The sequence below is a fragment of the Semicossyphus pulcher genome, unplaced genomic scaffold (assembly GCF_022749685.1).
Source record: "Semicossyphus pulcher isolate SPU_LCO1_2020_fin unplaced genomic scaffold, fSemPul1.0.p SCAF_4, whole genome shotgun sequence".
In the NCBI taxonomy this organism is placed as follows: domain Eukaryota; kingdom Metazoa; phylum Chordata; class Actinopteri; order Labriformes; family Labridae; genus Semicossyphus; species Semicossyphus pulcher.
Genome location: NW_027211715.1, coordinates 12253076 through 12272797, shown reverse-complemented (window position 1 = coordinate 12272797; position 19722 = coordinate 12253076). Strand labels below are relative to the sequence as shown.

The following is a 19722-nucleotide window of genomic DNA, read 5'->3' as shown; positions in this document are numbered from 1 at the left end:
AAAATGATGAGAGCGGCAGCAGACTATTCAGTCGGCCTCCCACACAGAGCGAGCGCACAGCTGCATCACTCAGCAGGAGAAAGAAACCCAAAGAGAATCAAGGATAGACTGGGAGACGGGATGAAATACTTATAATTTGGGCACCAAGGATCAGACAGAATGCAGGCATGACTTGTTTCCAAACTTTAAACCCACATAGAAAAGTGTTTTTAGAGCGGAGATGGTGCGTGTTCATCAGAGTGAGTGACAAGAGCTGCTGTTGTCACCTTCTGCAGCACATGTCGGTACACTCCGCCACTCAGCTCTGAGTAATGATCTGTTGTGGCTCCGGTGGTGACAGGGAAGGAATAGCAAGCATATGTTGGACTTATCAAGTCTGCCTCCTGCCTACATAGAGCTCCACAATGTCTGTTTTACAAGTGTGTGGGACAAATATTACGCACTTATATAAGACACTGCAAGATATCTACAACATAAACAGCATGTACCTTTTAATTATGTCTGTGCCAAACATTCTAAGTCAAATTGTGGTGCGTTTTAGAGACCCCACACAATCCTGGGAACAAGAGATGTCTCCAAACCAAAAGTTATTATAGACTAAATTTTCCATCAGGCAAAATACCCTAAAAAAAATCCTGTATTTTTTTGTCACATTTTAAAGTCACAGTGTCATTCTAACACAACTAGTACGTCATCAAACTAAGTAAACATAAGATGCACCAAACCTTTGGACTTCTGTCAAATTCAAATTCAATATGTAATAATTACTGCTTTTGAATTATTTAAGAGAAGACACAGCCAATCAGCCAGCAGTCAATATCTCTGAATCTCTGAACATCTTCATTGTTGGCATTTTGTAGGACGGAGCTTTTGTTAAACTTTTCACTGCCCTCATCTTCACCTACACACAAAAAATCTCAGCCTTGTTATTTTACTCACTGTTTTCTTTTGAAAAAGTTTGGTGTAGGTAGCATAAAGATCCATGTCCAGTTTCTCACCGTCTGTGTTCACAAACTTCAGCAAAAAAAACTGCCATGCACTTCTCTATTGGGTCGAATGCACAGAAGATGCTCTGCCGTATTTTCGCAAGCGCCTCTCCAGACCTTGTTAGCTCCTCTGGCTCCGTCATTATGGGCCGTGGAGTTTGCTCTGTTACATTTATAACCATTTGTCGTACAGAAAAGCCAGCCGCTGCTGCCAAGAATTAGTTTTTGTGTGACATCTTGAGTAAGAGAGCCGAGGTGTTGGAACAAGTGTAAGGGGAATAAATGAGAAACAGGTTGCAGGTTTTAAATATTTATTATGAAACAACTGTTTTACTTGTAAAGAGAGAGACGCCTCTGATTTGCACACAGAGTGGTTGTAATAATATATTCAAACAGAACATTGAGCACTAACCCTGAAAACACAAAGCCTTTTATCTGCTTTTATATTAGCCTCCTATTAGTATTAGTTTCCTGCCTGTGTACTATTCCTGATTTGCACTGACAGAGCTGCTAGCATTCTGATCAGCAGACATTATGTTTACCATAGTCACCGTTTTACTTTAGCATGTTTGCTAATGTTTGCTATATCGCATTACACAAGCAGCTGTGGCTAATGGAAAAGTTATTTGTTGTGCAGGTATTTGGTCACAAACCAAAGTATTGAAAGTAATGATGAAAGTGACCTGATGATGGGGCTATAAAAGGCAAAGTCACAAGATGACCAAAGGTATTAGAATTCATCCAGCAGGGGGCGTAATTGTCTGAACCAAATGTCAAAGCAGTCCACACAATAGTTGTTGGCACTTTTTACACAGAACCACAATTGGCAATGTCATGGTTACACTAGAGGAAAAGCCAAAGTATAACCAAGCTCATGGCAATAAAAGCAAAAATGTTAACCCCACATTGGGGCCTAAAAGGTCAATGGGATTAATCCTCTGGGAACCCTGAATGTCTGAAAATATTGATGGCAACAATTTGCTAAAAACATTTCAGTACAAACCAACTATATCGACCAACCAGCTGTTTCACTGTGTGCATGGCATAAGTAATGTTGGATAAAAACATTTTAATAATCGCTAACCTGAGGACGTTGAGTAAAATAAGCTTGTGTGTTGGCAATTTGAAACATGGCAGTTGAAATAAAGCAGCTTTTCATAACTAATTAGATAGGTCATTAACTCTAAAGGTCAGAGAGGATGAAGAATGACTACTTGTCTTTGTACTTGGTGTCTTTCTCCTCGCTGTTGGGCAAACCTGTCTGCCCTGGAAAGGGGGCGATCTTAAGGAAGAAATAGGGGTTACTGTAAACCCGCATGGCCACCAGGATGGGAGTGGCTGCATAGAGAAGGTTTAATGCCAGCACGGACCAGAGAGTATCGCTGGGGATACGATACGGAGCTGTGGTACGAGGGTGGAGGGATCCTCCGATGTGAGCCCACTGGCACTGGAGGAGAGGGAACAAGACAGAAGTTAGCCTGCATAATCATAAACAAATACGGCATACTGCACATATTCTACTTATGTCTGTTTTGTTATAGATGGCAGGTCATTCGATGACCTAATGTTTCTTTTCATAAACACTGAAGAGCGAAACTTGAAGGGACTGTGTAACCTTGAGTCCCTCTTCCACAGTCATGAATCAACTTACAGAAAGGGATCCTTAAAGGTAGATAAACTGCACAGGATTTGCACAAACTTCAGAAGCTGAAAAGGATTGACTCTACAACCTCTTATGAAAAGTAAAAGAAGGCTTTAATCAAATGTTTCCTGGTGGTTCATGGTTCCTATCTTTCTCTCACTAGTATGAGAGAAAGCCAGATTGTTTAGTACAGAAAAAATGCTTCAAAGAATAAATGTGGTCCAGGTTATTATCAGCAAGATGAGAGCTCACAATGAGCCTTGACAAGTGTGACCTCTTTGTTCTGACAATAAACCGCTGATGAAAACTTGAATCAATCAGAGACTCAATGCAGCTACCCGTCAGTGCAGCCCACTTCATTATGCAACACCATATTCACTTATCATCTGTTTGTCTTCATGTTACCTGGATCACAGCTCCTGCAAAGAACATAGTCCAGTCAGACATCCATGTGCAGCCGGGCTTAAGGAGGCCGTAAGCAAACGCACCCAACAGAGGCAGTCCGTAGAAGAGCAAGTGAAGCATCTGTGAAAACAAATGCAAAAGCATGTGAGTAATCGGTTAACTGTTTATAGAAAAAAATAACATATTTTATCTTCAATTTGAATTTGATCTGTATTTAACATACACTCTGTGGTTGCATAGTTATAAACTGTGAGTTGGTATATATTACAGTGTACTGTCTATTGAATAGGAAGTCTGGGTCATGAACACAATGCGGAAAGACTTCCCTTCATCACTCACAGTCTTTGTTGTTTTTGGCCTCTGATCAACACCTCAGCAGATCGTTAATACACATCCTCACTCTACTCTGGCCTACGCTGCACTTCACCTCCTCGCACTGAATAAAGAGGAAGGCTGCTTATGCTAATACACCCATTATTTGCTCCACAACAGCCGTTCTACCAGGGAGGATAAATGCTTGGAAACTGAAGCCAAACTTAGGTCACAAGTATTCATAGCAAACAAAGGTAAATGTATTTAAGCGTGTTGTGCGAGTTCCAGGTGTCCTAAGGTCCACATGTCGAACTAACAGTGCATCCTTTTCTCAATATAATCTAACCTGATGTTGAATTTAATGTGACTAGTCGCGGCAGTCATAAGATAAATGTTGTAAAGTCAATGGTACAACATTCAGCCCTCACATGAAGTCAAATGAGCTCTCACAAAATGCAAATCCTCAAACAAAGTCAAACTTGCTCTAAGTCGTTCTTGAGTGCCGGACTGGAGTACTTCAAATTTGCACTCTCAGCTCAAAGTCCTATTTCCACACCAGGATCATTACAGAGGCAGCCTTGACCTTCAACTTTAAATATTTAGTGCATGAAAGCCCACTTTCCCACTTTATAAAACCCTCAAATTATTCCAATGAACACTTTCTTTTCATTCTCGCTCTGACTTCTAGATGAATTCTAATGAGTTCAGCCCCGGGCCCGAAAGCCAATCATATATGCCCTTCAGTCTTTTGTTGAGATGTCTTTTAAGTGCTGCCGCAGTAATCTGTCACATATTGTTCATCAGCATCAATGAATAAGGAGGTCAGTCTCTGCAGAAACAGTGTGACCCTGTGCAACAAACCAAAGCTCATTTCATTTCTTCACACCCACACGTACACACAAGAACCCAGAAACCAATGCTCTGCACGCGCACACAACACATACTTTCACATGCTGCACACACACTCTCCTCCCACCCAGTGGGCTGCTCATGGGGGGGCTTTGGGCGAGGGATTAGCTTATCAAGTTCTCAGCGTGCGGTGCGTCTGTCTGATCAATGACTCGCAATTGTGCTTGGACTGCAGCCCTCGACAAGGTCTTTGGGTAACCTATCGACAAAGCTGTGTACTCGGAACAAAACACAACAAAGCCCACAGCCGGGTAGGTCAGAAGGAGAAAATAAAAGGAGATCAGACGCACCGCCAGTGACAGTAATAATCTGTTAGCCATCTTACTCCAAGGATAAAGGGAGACAAAGATGCACCGGCCTCTGAGCCCTCGCTCATTGTTGCTGTAATGACGAAAAATGTCTTTGTAATCAGCTAAAAGAGTGGAGGCGATAAGGGCAAGCTTCCAGCACGCTCACACTGCTATCCATGAAAGCAGGGGTCTGTTATGTGGCTGGTTGTGTTTACAGGCTGGAAATGACTGTTCAGGTGCTGCAGAGGCAGACACACACAGGCTGAGTGTGGAGACACCCACCATAACTCTGGGGTAGCCCACAGGATCCTTCAGGTAGGGCTCATAGTTCTTCAGGTAGACTGAGCAGGCTTCCAGGGGAGAGTCCAAAGCCACCTGCAGAGAGGAACACAAAGAGGAATAGCTCATAATGTAATGCAGTTAAATCTGACAACACCTCACAAAGCAAATTACACTAGATATGATCATTTCTCTGACACTTTTTAAATGAAATAACTTGACATTTGTTGGTAAGAGTTGGATGAGAAGATTAAAACCACTCAGAAATCTGTCCAGCGATTGTGGAACTACAATTAGCAGATTGACTTCGCTCAACATAAATCCAACTACCAGCACCTGGAAAACTCACTAATTAGACTGTCTTTGTTACACTGCAGCTTTTATACAATATATCTCATTATTGCGAGGCTTAAGGGGGTCTGCTGTGGATGTGAAATGTGCAGCAAAGTAATTACGTCAAAAAACACATACAATTCCATGTGGCTCAATTAGCTGAACATATTGCTTCATAAACAAACACTTTTTAAATCCTTGACTCTCCCCTGGACAAACCTCTCCACATGAATAAGATAAAAGGCTACATGACTTTAAAAAATATAATTTCACATTCTTTATTCTCTCCGTGTATAACATGGATGTAAGGTACACTCACCAGGCCTCTCAGGACAGTGAAGGCCATGGCAGCAAAGAGGAGCATTATCAGGATCAGGTCCATGGGACGCCAGATCAGCTTCATGGTCTGAACATGCATGGCCTGTGGGGAGAGGCCAACACAATGTACATTTTAGAGTTAGTTAATGAGAAGATGCTTTCATAGCTCTTGGTCTCATTAGTGGAAAGGATTGGGTTCTCTTTCCAGATTTACATGGCTCTTAAACCTGCATTGGCCACTTGGGTGAACGGATATATACAACACTGACATATCATCATCACCCAGTTCATTCAGTAACTGCAGGGGCTACAGTCCTCAATGCATTGATCACAGGTTCGACTCACGCTCTTGATTTAGGATTGAAACACTGCAATTGAACCACCCACTTCCCTTACCTATCTCTTACAATGTTTTGGAACTGAGGACCCAGAGAATATATGAAATATCACATTTGGTGCTGGGCGAGTAGCATATAGTTTGTTCATTAGTAAATCAAAATAAAGCAAGTCCAAGACATAGCAAGGACCAAGCTAACTCGAGTTTGAATACAGGCCATGGTGGCTTGAGGCTAAATTGAAACCACTTAAGGCTAAAGACTAATGTGTGGCCATTAAAGAAGAGATAATTGTGGGCTTGAGAGTCACCCTTCACACTGTCTACTAAATGATAATGTGATAGGGAGTTGCAAACATATACTGAAAACTGGTTTAAAAAATTGTAGCTCCATTTGCTTACAAACTGATCTTTCAGATTCAGCAGAGCGGAGAACAAACTCCTGCCATCACACTGACAGCACCCCTGGAAATAACAGCAACTCACGAATATGAACCGCCTCACTGACTGCCCTCGGTCAGCTCTCATGTTCTGGATCATATTCAACTGGACAGCTCTGTGTGTTTCTCTGATTAAATATATTCTGCAAACACTTCTTCTCTAACCTCATCATTTTCATTTCAAGGTCTAACCATTCATGCGTCAGACTTACATTGTATCCACCGATCAGCGGTCTGTCCTTGGGCCGGGTAAATATCGTGATGGCTCCCCAAACAGGCATCATAAGGAAGAGAAAGTTGAGCCAGAAGACCGGACGGATCTCTGAACCATATTTTCCTGCCATGAAGAAAAAGGAAGAGACTTTTATCTGCTTGTGCAAAGACACTGTAAACGTTTCAATGTAAATTTATAATTAATCCTCCAAGTAAAACCCCCACAGGGCACTCCAGGCAAAGGCATGCAGAACAGTATGTGTATGATAACACAACAGAGACAACAACACATTGCCTGTAGACAAGTTTGATCTTGTGACACTTATGTATTCACTTTGAAATGAAACAACAGATGCTTTAAGTCAGTTTCCTTGCTTTGTTCTCTGGATTGTGACGGCAGGCGGCAAGTGGGGTGTGTGTGTGTGTGTGTGTGTGTGTGTGTGTGTATTTCGTTGGCATGCTGAACCGTGACACTGACGGTACACGGCGGTGCAGATGTTCACTTGATTAAAGCTCGTCATCATGGGACTGGTAGAGGGGGAATTAAAGATGAGGCTCACCTGCCACTATCCCGGCAATGAACACACTCATGTTGGCAGACAGAGAGCCGGCCCAGAACAAGCCGATGGTACGGTACGCTTTCCTGGGAGAGAGACGGAAATCGAGCATGATTTGTTTGGAGAGATAGCAGGTAAGGTAGAGGGTAGACCATGTTTGAAGGTAACACATGCCTCTTGTGGTACTACTTCTTTCACATCCATCATTTTGAGTATTTCAGAGGCCGAACACAATTTCTCCCAGTGGTGAGCTTGCGTTGCTTAAAAGAGGATTTCATTTACATGCTAACACTTGCCCCGGGGCAGCGCTCGCTCTGAACTCTTGAACTCACTAGCTTGACTTTATGACTCACTCTAGAGGACTCTGACTTTTCTTAAAAATACTGCTATATTCAGGCTATTGTGTTGAATATACATGCGATAAATATACCTACGGGACTTAAGTGTTAAAACATTTTCATGAAGCTATCATGAGCTGTGTAAGACAGTAATCTCAGACTTAAATGTATTACTGCTACATTCAGTGATACATTTATACAGCTTCAACAGCGGTTGCTAGGTGTAGTTATTTGAGGCCAAGCAGACATTATGTGAAGAGGAAGATTAATGCACCGACTTGACATCACCCACCTGTCCGTTATCCTGCTGATCATCACCAGGTACATGATAAAGTGAGCTATCCCGTCCCAGTAGCACATCATGATGGCGTAGGATGTTCCCAGGTAGGGCTCTCCCTGAATCATAGATGTTACACAGACAGGGGGTTAAAATTAAGGATTTAGTGTCCTTTTATTGTAACATGTATAATCTTTCAAGTCCAGGCTCAGACATAAACATGTGACAATAAGAAACCTACCGTCTTTTGGTAGAATTCCATAAAGCCAGAGATAAGGCCGTCATATTCCAAAGCACTCGTCAGGTCAATGATGCAAGTGAAGGAAAATTCAGCGAAAACTGCAAAGACAAGACAGAACAGAACAGGGATATTAAAACATCTAGCTGACTGTAGACATGAAAGTACGCCTTATTTAGAAGTCATTTTATTTCAAGTGTGTGTCTGCGTGTGTGTGTGTGTGTGTGTGTGTGTGTGTGTGTGTGTGTGTGTGTGTGTGTGTGTGTGTGTGCGTGCGAGTGTTGAGCGTGGGTGGGAGGCACCTGCCAAACAATATCAACGTCAGACTCAGGAAACAACTTGCAGGACTCATGGAACTTTCAAAATCAGTCTTTCTGTATGACGTGTGTTAAAAGCTGACAAAGCTGCTTAGTGTGTCATGGCTTCCTGTTATTACTCAATCTGCTTTTTCAAACACACAATCATACAGTGATTTTGAAAAAAAAAATGACTGGAGGTGCAGAGAACCTCCTAATGTGTTCTTCATGTCAATGTAAAGCCTAATCTTTTCCCCGCTTTTAACTTCAGTACTTTACAGATGAAAATATTTTCCTTGAACTTGGGAGTCATTGATTTCTGGGACAGCTTAAGGAGAAAATTAAGTCTTCAGCAGTAAGATTTGCTGGAGGCATATTTATATTAAGTCCATGGTGAGCTCAGCATCTGCGCATGAATGGCACATGGGCCGTACTAATACTATTAATTATAAACCACTGACCCCGCAGGAAAAATAGCATATATAGACTCTTTTAACCAAGATTCAACTCTGCATGGGCGTCTGAAAGACATTAAATTTGTACTTTAAACCCACACTTTGGCACTAGAATAACAGGAACAGCGTGCTCTGCCACATCAGTTGCATAAACGTCACAACATAACCTTTGTACATGCACCACATTCACAGACTTTCTTTATAGGTGACTGGATTATTAAATAATGGGCTTTAGACGTAATCTAATACTTTTTCAAGATTAATGTACTATAAATACACTAAAATGTCTTGGTTATAGCATGTTTGCGACTTCAGCAGGGGATCATGGGACATGCACGTTGGCCTGGACCCTGACAAGCAATCGTCAGTGTGCGCTTAAGCATGAATTCTTATATCACAATGTAATTGTGGAGACAAACAACCAGTTCTGGCACACACAGGAAACTTCTGCTGTCCATGATGAACTGTGAAAGGATTTTTAATGGATAACCTGCAAATTAGACTTTTACTAGCCCTGGAAAAATGCACCATACTCACTCATGCAGAGCTAGCATGTGGGATAAACAGTACCAGGCAATGGCATTTGACTTTATTCATGGTTAAATCGGTTCACACTTTGACTGTTCGGAGACATTCATTATGCAAAATGACTCCAATGTTAACTGTCGATTGAGAGTCGTAGTATTGAAACAGAATTAGGATGGACTGAAACAGAGCATCTGAAAAATAATCATCCATGTATGAGTTGGACAAACATGCCTGAATCAGTGATTTAAAGCTGGAAACAGTTCATATAGAAAAGTTCTAAAAGCCATCGCAGTGATTTTCTGTCTGGACTTTGCAGAAAGTCATTATAAAGTGAAACGCTGTGTGTTGTGACACGGGCATCTCTCTGCAGATACCACGGCTTAAAGCGCTGTATCACAATCCTCCCAATCTGTCCTTCACACACTAGTTGAACACCGATGCACACATTACACACACACACACACACATTTGTCTCTCCTGTGTCTCTGTAATCCTCAGGACATCCGGGTTTATCTCTCTGGTATCTAACAGGTGAGATAGCACAGGGATTATGGGTGTCTATCATTGAGAAGAGCCTGCCACAGCTTTGTCCTCATTGTTATGGTCCTCCTAACACTGATATTATCTTGTTTCTGTCCTCCTGGAATCAGCTGAAGGGAGGTCCATATTTGGCGGATAGCTATACACATTAACAAAGAACAATGTGACACAAATTACTTTAGATACGCTTATCTGAAGTTGTGAGAAAACTGCTCACATGATCATACTGAATACAACTGCCGAGTCTGTTCACCCTTCTCGAAGATCAATCAAGTCCACATAAGAATAGTATGAGTACATGTGCTGTGAAGGCCGTTAGCATGCAGAGGTTTTGGGTCGGTCATGCCTCAGAAAAGTCTCCCTAAGCTTCGTCCTGAGCCTGATCAGTCTAAGCAGCTTTCAACATATCAGGTGAAATCACAGAAAACGCAATTCATGTGTTCAGTCCAAGACAGTGTGTCGCAAGAGAAAGTGTGAGTCTTGTGTGAGTCGGCTGCAGCACAATGCATGGTCGCTATTATCCTCTGTATATTAGTCTCTGAACCAGGAAATAATTGGCATGTTGGGAAATGCACATGACTGTGTGAGTTACCAAAGAATAAGATGTCTTTAGGTGGGTTGCCACGAGTGATGAGGAAGTAAAACAGAAACACGACCACCAGCACGGCAACGCCGACCTCCAAGATCACAAAGGGCCTGTGAAGGAAGAGAAGGAAGAACAACACGTTGTTTATGTTTTAATGCAATCTCACTGCTGACTCTGCACTTTCAGACATCTCCGTCTGATTTTCTGCTTCATTCCCTTTGCTAATTACTTTCTCCATGGATGTTGTGCCAGTCTTCTCCACAGTGCTAAATGAGAAAATGATGATGAATGGGAAGTCATGCAGCACCCTCTGTTAGAAGTGGGAGAGTCAATGCAGATATGTGAGGGGAAATCTGTCTGATGGATGCATGGAGGCACTGCTGCATGTGTGCTAGTTTGTGTGCCTGCAGATTCCAGGTAAGGTGGCAGTGTGTCATTGAATTTACCCTTTTTATCTCCTGCCATATTAGTTTGCTAAAACAAACTGAGCACAAGCAGGAGCCTCATCTCACCCTATATTGATGTTGAGAGTTTGACACATTACAGACACAAAAGTTGTTTCTGTGTTGCTTGTATGTTTTAGTTTTAGTAGAAAAATACTTTTCAAACTTTATAAAATGTTTAAAAAAGTCTGATCGAGTTTTCAAATTCTCCCATATCTTCCATTTAGTTTACTTTTAGTATAAATTACAACAACTTTCTCCTGTTAAACTTTATATTTACAATATTCCACCTCCATACTGTTGCTGTGGTGCTAAGCATACCAGGGGATTAAAACTTAAACTTTAAAAGGTGTAATCAATCACAGGCAAAGGTGTGGGCAGCAGCAACCTCAGGCCCTGTTAGTCCAGCTCTGCCCTGCTTGTTCGCTGGTCAAAGGTATGGCAGCTTTGCACTGGAAAAGATTAATGTGCACAGGGTATCTCGCAGTAAACAACATTACATCCTCGAAAAAACTCACGATGTGGGCTCAGAGAAGGAAAACAAATGCTGCGAGAGCAAAGGGAAGCTCCCCTGCTACCTCTCCAATTCAACCATACAGGAAGATTTATGCACACAATACTGTTTGTTTGCAGAGCGGAGGAGCACCGGGCATTTCGTATGTCAAGAGCAATTTATCAAACTGTTCTGTGCAGTCTGTATTGATTGTCCATGTCCACACGGTCAAAAAAAAACAAGCCTGCAGAGATATTCACACAGGAGGGGAAGAAAAGTCAGAAATGAGAAATATATTGTGGTAAAAAAACAAACAAACATGTAGCTCTGTTTATTAGCCTATGCAATCATCATCTGTGGACAATACTATAAAGGCAGTATCCCAATTACCATGGAAAAAAGCTTTGAATAATACAATGATCCCTTTCAGCTTAAAATAGATACTATCTAGATTATTTTCCACAAATAGGCAGCCACTTTGCCTTCTTATAGCTGCATGTTTTTTCTCTTGCCACTACAACAAAGGTCAGGCTTGATCATTTCACTAATTGCACAAGTAAAAATACAATTGCAAAATAAAATCATAGATTTAGTCGTGCTCAACATTGTCAAGGATTTAGAAGTAGTTACAGTCAACAGAAATATACCTGAAGTGTTAGGCTTACAGTGTGCTCTAGTGGTGGTAAAGTATACTGCCTGTTATCCCATTAGAAAGCAAGGATCACCTGCACTATACATTTATACTGCTGTTATTTTGTTGTTCATTGTAACAGTTTAAATTTGCAAGATACAAAACATAATACATATTTGTCTATAATGCACAGCTTTTCTGTCAAATCAGAAAAGAATTGAACTATACAGTTTCTGTATAACATAAAGGTATGTGGAAAGTGAGGGATAAAAAATGAAAAAAATGTTATGACTTACTCTTGTAACACTGGGTTGGTGTTCATGGCATAAAGGATGCCAAGGGCGGAAAACGAAAATATAAAGACTAAGGTCTCCATCTCTTCCAAATCTGTGCAGCCTCCCTCCCACAGAATCCACAGCGATGCTGAAAATAAAACACAGGCAGTAAACAGCAACAGGATCAATGTTTCGTCAAATCAAGTTTCCAAATATTATAAGACAACAATATATTAGTAAGGACATGAACGAATGAAATACATCTAGTAAGTAAATTAAATGATATGAATGTCATTAAAATAAAATCTGAGTTGAGAATAGCATGGTAAAGCAGCGGAGCAGGCTCTTACCGTCTGGCTACCCTTTCTGTGGATTAATCAAATTACAACTGGCCTGAGGCACCCATGGCCTTTACTGGGGAAATAATGAAGTGGAGACAAAGGAGCTTTTGGGGGAACAAGTTATGCAATTTGGTTTTATCAGAGATTTACATAAGTCGTATTAGAGAATAGGCCCACATTCCACTTAAGCAACACACGAGTTATTCCCTCTCTGCAGGTCACTTAATATTGTGTTTTATGAAATGTGTGCATTGTGTGCTGTCTATGCAAATACTTATAATGTCATGTGATTAGTATGAGTAAGAGTGCATTATATTATCTATAAGTGGTCACATACCAAAGGGGGATTGGAAATAATTGTTTTAGGTTACTCTTGGATTTTCTTTCTCCCTCTTATGATTCCCTCTGAATAAATATATGAAAACATTCCATTTATAGAAGAACATTTTTGCATTTTAGTGACTTTAAAATAACCAAACAAGGCAGATGTTCTGGTTTTGTAACAAACACCCTTTTATTTATTATTTATTTTTTTAAGTTTATTTGTCAGGGACAATGCAAAGACATTGTGACAGGTTACAGTAACATGAGACATATGTATTGCATAGGGTTTCTAGCCGAGGCTAATTTGCAACCCCTGTCCCTGGTGAGGCATTTCTACTTAAAGGTCAGTACAAGTCATCTTTAACTAGAGCACATACTTAAGTTGCATTCTCATACGTTATAATGTATTTAACTTTTTTAAAATTACACACACACAAAAAAAAATACACCTTAAAATCATTTTAAAAGTGGCACATATAGAAAGTGTCTGTGTGCATGATCCGACTTTAGTGGTCACAGGTTTGATTTAGTTTCAGCCAGTGTTTCACCTTTTCATTAAAAGTCTACATATCAATTTGTGTTTTTATTTCTGATGGTAGTGCATTCCAGTAGTGTGTTCCTTTTACTGAAAAAGATGATTGGCCGAAAGTAGTTTTACGCTGTGCCACCTTACAGTTGCAGTTTGCTGATCCCCTGGTGGCTATTCTATTAGCATTTGTTTTTGTGACATATGGACAAAGTACAGCAGGGGCAAGTAAAACAAAGAAAAACGACTACTCATGGTGATGTAGACAAACAAACTCCTACACGTCAGCATCAAGCCTTCATCAGTGATTCAAACAAAGGAAGAGACTTCAGCGTGCTTTCTTGCTTTTCCTCTAAACTGACTCTGCATGTTATGGAGTATTTACAGTAACTATGAGTCATGATAAAAGGTAGCTGAGTAAGCAAATGCTGTAAGAGAAGTTGTAACATTCCCACAGTCCTGTCAGGTACACACACAGTCACTGCACAGCACTCTGCTGCTCCGACAGACTTTTTCATGAATGATCAAAACTGTTCAATAGAGTCAGATCCTCGTTGTAGTATCTTTGTCTGAGATGCGTCTTTTCAGCCCCTGGAATAAACGCTTATATTCTTAGACTACTTTTCCTTCTCAGCCATGACTTCAAAATAGCTTTCACTTCATACCAAGTTGTTGCTGTTTGATTCCAGAAGGGTGCGCCATATTCAAAGTAAAGAAGCAGACTCCTTGCCATTTAGTATCAGAACTGTCTCGTGAAGTACTGAATGTGTACATCACAGGTTTCTGATTCTGAGTGAAGCTACTAAAGATCAAGAGCAATGTTACTCTAAGCTGAAACAATGGTCAATGAGAAGATAACATGCATTATAAAGGTGTAACTGAAATGTGCCAGGATGGATTTATTCTGCTTTACATCCTGTATCATCAACCAGGACCTTGCTGACTACAGACAATACAACAAAATCAAACACGGAAAATAAAGGACAACCCTGCCAGTATCTTTCACTAACAGCACCTTGAATTACACACACGCGCGCCCACACACACACACCGCCCTCCTGCTTCCCACCACCCTCCTTTGTTGGGAAAAGGGGGGACTGTTATACCAGGAAGGCAGTGGCACTGTGTTTGCTGGAAACAACTGGAGCGCTTCCAGCTCTGTCGTTCAATATTGTCAAATGGACAGATGGATGCCAAAATGAGACAGCGACCTACAGGAGGAAGATGAACATGTACTCCATTTGGCATCTTAAATAAAAAACACTTTTATACAATTACTGTCTGTGGGGAAGTGATCCAAGAGATTAGCTGAAATGAAAATACAATGTACAAAACAAAAGCGAAACATATTTGGTTTCAGTGGCACATCCCTTATAAAATATTGTAAATGCCAACCAACATGGTAGTCCATGTCTTTTTTATTTTATACCATGTTTATTATATTCCCTACTCTCTATTTTATCCCATTTAAATTCTACAGTAATATATTCTCTACAGCTATTTGATGAATTTAATTTATTGTGTATGTTTTGTTGTTTGTGTTTTTGTGTCCATTTATTTGGGCAGCTGTGTAATGTTTGTTTTCTGAGTCATCTTTGATTTGAGCGAGCGGGAGGTTGGAAAGAAAAAAAGCAAAAAGCAAAACCTCATTACCACCTCTTCTTCTTTCAATTTGTTTGAGGAGTATAATTATTATAAATGCTACTGTTAAATGGTTAACTTCAACTGTAGCCTAATGGATCTTAAACATACCAGCCAAATCTATGTTTGCCTAGAATTTACATTGTGGATAAGAGTTTTATTAACATTACTGTCTATCAGATAATGTCAACATGTAACAATAGATCTTTTTTTAAAGTCAAATAAAAAACATTTAATATAATCCTGTATTATTTTTTTATTACCGTCATTAGTTTATTATTGTTGTGATTAACATTAATAACCGCGCTGTAACTAGCAATAAAGTCTAATATGCCATCACCTATTTATTTATCCTAACTTGAAGCACTGGTACAGGTGTGCAAAAGATCACTAAGATGAACTATTATGGCCTTGCTGTTTTCTGCTCGCGATCATTAAGCGGCAGTGCGCGTGACGACAGCGGCGGAAATATTTTTTCGTTTTTCAAAATGGCACCGTCTCAATCAGGAAGTGGAGAAAACAACTAAGAAGAACAAGTTGGATAAAATTCCTTATTTCTGTGACTTTGACGCGAGTCTTCGCTCTAAAACAGCCGGTGTTCCTGGGGTTCGAATTGAGAATAAGTAACACATTAACGGTAAGTGTAATCCGAGGTTATTGTGAAAAGGCTGGCGACACATCGGCAGTTGCCTTATAACAAGATGCGTTTTGGGAAGCCTCTCCTAGGCGCGCATGTTTTTGATGACGGGCTACGCCGGCGGTGAAGCGGTTGCCTTGAGTTAAACGTTATCATGGGTCCTAGGAGACTTTTTCGGTACACTCGGAATAAGTTAAAAGAAAGGAAAGCTATGATGGTTGTAGCAAATATGAATAGACGTAACGTTTTTAATGTTGATATCTCGCCATTACGATGCTACAGTTAAGAAAGGCTAACAGCTAACTAAGCTAGCTAGCACCAGTTAACGCTTTGTAGTAATGAGCTGTAGCTTCGATGCTAAAGAGCAAGTTATGTTGGTCAACAAAGAAAACTGTGTCAACTTTTCTTTTTGAAGAGTAACATTGTCGTCATGTGCTTGCCAGGCAAACTAAACATTTCTCCCCAGTGTCGGAGAATGATCCAAGCTTTTCTTAGGCACTAAAGAAAGTAACCTTATTCCATTAATACGTTCGGGCAGCGTACAAAACGAACATACCCAAAGTCAGAAAACGGCTATCAGCTATGCTAACCCTGCTAGCACAATTAGCTACCCAACGTATGCTTGGTTTTGGCAATCTAGCGTGGCGTCTTGCATATAACTTGCCGTCTAACATCATTTATCGACACATTGAAGCGGACAAACCTTAAATGCTTCGTAGTCATCGTTAGCTTTGTCGCTAAGGCATTTTAAAGTCACCGTATGTCGTTCGACAAGCTAACAGTAGTGGCAGTAACGTAACGTTACAGCTTTGGCTGCCTTTCTTTGTGCTTAGCGGAGACTAGTGTGCCTCTGTACCTTTTTCAGAGAAAGCAACATTTAGTCGTATTGATTCTGTGAAACCGTTATACACAGTTAATGCTGAACTACATTTGTACTATAATGTATACTTTCTTACACGAGAAAATATTAGCTGATGCTGAACGCGAATGTAATCATACAGTATAATCTCAGGGTACCCAGAGTTATGAGGAAATAAATGTAGGTCTCCCAATGTTTTCAGGGATATAGCCACAGTTTCTCTCTGCCACGTAATATACAGATTTAAAGAAGTGTAAAGTAGTAGTAGTTGTAACGTCAGGTCTTAGCAAACTTTGTCGGCTACGCAGGCAGTGGTGTAAAGGGAGCTGTATTGTATTGTATGCAACCCCAAATTGTTCTCCTTGAATCATACAGTGTTGGAGCTGTGTATACATCAGCTTATTTAATGATTGCCAAATCTATCTATATTATTCCAGCATTATGTGACTTCTTTATAAATACAGTTATGGAGAAACATGTCACTGGTGTTTAAGTAATTTAAATATAAATATGATGAAGTCTTGGCCTTAACGTGTGACAGAAACTATACATGCAGGGATGTTTTGGGATGACTCAGAAAACTGTTGGAGTGACCAGGAGGAAATGAAAGTAGCTCTTTTATAGAAATGAAAAAGCTGTCCCCTCTAGATGTTTTCTTTCCTGCAATTTTCACTCTTTAGTTTCCAGTGTCTGTTTGCCTGCAGCGAAGGCTAGTCAGGCCTCACGCTAAGCCTTCATATATTTGATTGCTATGGTGGCTGGCTATTTTTCTAATTATGTGACGTCATTCCCCTCTTGTGGATGGATACTATTTGTTGACTGTGAAGTGAATAACATGTTCGCTTCTTGGCAAGTCAATAGCCTTGGTGTCATTTGCTGTCAAATCCCTCTTGCATTCTCTCCCCCCCAATGTTAGCTCTAATCGCAACAGGCAGACTATTAAACTGTTGAATGGTCAAACAGAAATACACAATACAGGACAAAACAAAACCCACTGTCCTTTTTTGTTTGTTTTAACCTGTCCAGAACCCAGAACACTGCATGGTTATGAGATGCCTGTTCTCTGTTACAACCCATCAGGCAGGAAATAGGGCTTTCTTTCATTTGTTTGCAACTTAAGTATTTCTCAAAACAGTTGATAATACACATGAAATACTGGCATCTTTTGGCAAAACCAACCAGTGTGCCGTGTAATATTTTAAGGATATTTGCAAATGCATCCCTCCGAGGCTGCCAGAGCAGACATAGTACAGGTAACTTCAGAACAGTGCCTGTGTTTGTTCATGAATGTGTGTGAGAGTTAAGTTATGTGCTTGTCCTGCACAGCCCCCCTCTCTTCTAATTTCACAGTGACAGACCATTGATGGCTGCTGCCCTGCAGGGACTCCAAGGGTCACAACACACAGGATCTGTTGATACTGTGTTTATAGCCTACAGGAACTGAAGGATGAACACAGAGAACATGGGGGTACTACACTAAGCAGGATGAGCAAATGAAAAGAGCTATGACATCATCTGAATTATTCATTTTCATAAATGTAATGTCCGGGTTTGATTTAATCCCTCGAACAACAACAAAAGTTCCCCCAGGAAATGGCATATGCTTTTTTTTGGTTCGTGATAATCACTGTGATACTACCGTGGCTCATGCCCCCTGCTCTCTGTAACTTGGCCTTCATTCTCCTTCTCCCTTCATCTTTGCTGGCCCGTTTTTCCACCCCTCCCCATTTGGTGCCAGTGATAAATCTCATTTATGGCCCATGGGCTGATTTGAGTGAGAGTGAAAAATATGGAGTGGAGGAGGGGAATCAGGGCTAGGTAATACATTTGATTCAGTTCCTGCTTTCCCAGAATCTGGCCTTCATTAGATAATAGTTCATGTATTAAACATAACATGGATGTTTGTTTTGTCAGAAGACAGTGAAAGAACAAGGCACAGTTGTTGGGAGTATGTGGCCATAGTGTCCTTCTTCACTGCGACAAGAATCAAACAGGTCCTTAACAATGGGCTGTTGAGTATCCCATGTCCAGATTAGTATCCAGATCAGGAGGACATGTGGATCTGTCCACATAGAGCCATATGAGAGATGGCTGAAATGCAGGAGAGCATGCCTCACGCTGGCATTCCCCACCACCTTGCTTTATAGTTGTCTGTGGAAAAAGTGTGTCAACATCCTTTTTAGTAAAGCAAACAAGGATTGCAAAATGGGACTAATTCCAGGAAGGAACATAACAAAAATATTAGTGTCCGCATTGATGGATGACTGAATACTTCTCAGGTAAACCTTTGTCATCTTGTCAGTTAGCTTGGATTTATAACCATATTATCATTATTATTATTGTGATAAACAGGGAAAGACTAACAGTTTTTTGAAGGCTGACATACAACCTGGACTGTAAAAAGTGTGTTAGTATATTAGTAGAGTAGTCATATACCAGTATATGCCACATTTGTATGGCATACGTTTTTCAAACACAGTTCTTTGCTGTGCTGTCTGCATGGCAGACTTGATGCCTCACAATATTGTTATTGCATATTTTACACAAGATTGGAACTTCTAAAGTGTCCCATGTTGACCCTAACTGGGCAATCTGTTACGTGTGCAGGGTCAAGCCTGATCTTGGTTAAGTCAATGACCTTAGAACCATTGTCCCTTCATGTTGGACCTGTGTTGAATGTACAAGTACTGTGAGTATTTGGATTTATAATGGAGGGCAAGGTTTGATGTTGATATTTCCAAATAAGGAAGTTTAGTTCCATGTTTTATTTTTGTATTATCACTTCTGAGTGTTTTTTATTCATATAGTAAGGTAAGAGCCGTGGTAAACCTAGGTGCAGAAAGTTTAATGCCAATAGTCTATATGACTAAGATACATACACCCTTCTCTGCTCTGAGCAATCATGAGAGAAATAGACCAAGGGAAATAACCAAAGTGAGATCTTGTGAGATGTGGCTGCTTCAAAACTAGTGAAAGGTGAACGTACTGAGCCTTTTTAAGATCGTGTCTTGTCTTATGCCCACAGCTTGACCACAAATGTTGAGGAAATCGGTTTACTGTAACAAAGTTGGTGCAGTAATACCCGGACCACAGTCATTTTATTATCGTACTCTGACTGCTGTGAGGGCACGGTGTCGGCTAATATGTTAAGTGAATATCACACCATGAACAAAGTAAATCTTAAGGAAATCAGCTTTTGCCAATGGATTTCCCTAGCCCAAACTTTTATTTATTTTGAATTTGTTGTGTTTGTGCTTTGAAATGGCAGAAATGCTG

General features: G+C 40.6%; 2 protein-coding genes across 4 annotated transcripts in view; one reads left to right on the top strand and one right to left on the bottom strand.

Moving 5' to 3' along the window:
• Positions 1-2106: 2106 nt before the first annotated feature.
• tm6sf2b (transmembrane 6 superfamily member 2b) lies at positions 2107-16315 on the bottom strand. The gene is made up of 11 exons (XM_069679428.1): positions 16291-16315; positions 12140-12266; positions 10283-10386; positions 7875-7972; positions 7649-7752; positions 7022-7104; positions 6461-6585; positions 5476-5577; positions 4827-4919; positions 3034-3153; positions 2107-2433 (listed from the first exon to the last, which is right to left on the bottom strand). Exons 2-11 carry the CDS (start codon positions 12217-12219, stop codon positions 2197-2199), a joined length of 1146 nt encoding a protein of 381 aa, XP_069535529.1. The 5' UTR covers positions 12220-12266; positions 16291-16315; the 3' UTR covers positions 2107-2196.
• The window catches only part of sbno2b (strawberry notch homolog 2b), a 57675-nt gene continuing 53401 nt past the window's right edge, over positions 15449-19722 (top strand). For all 3 annotated transcript variants that reach the window (XM_069679425.1, XM_069679424.1, XM_069679423.1), the window contains exon 1: positions 15449-15587. The gene's annotated coding sequence lies outside the window, so the exon portion shown is untranslated. The remainder of the gene's footprint in view (positions 15588-19722) is intronic.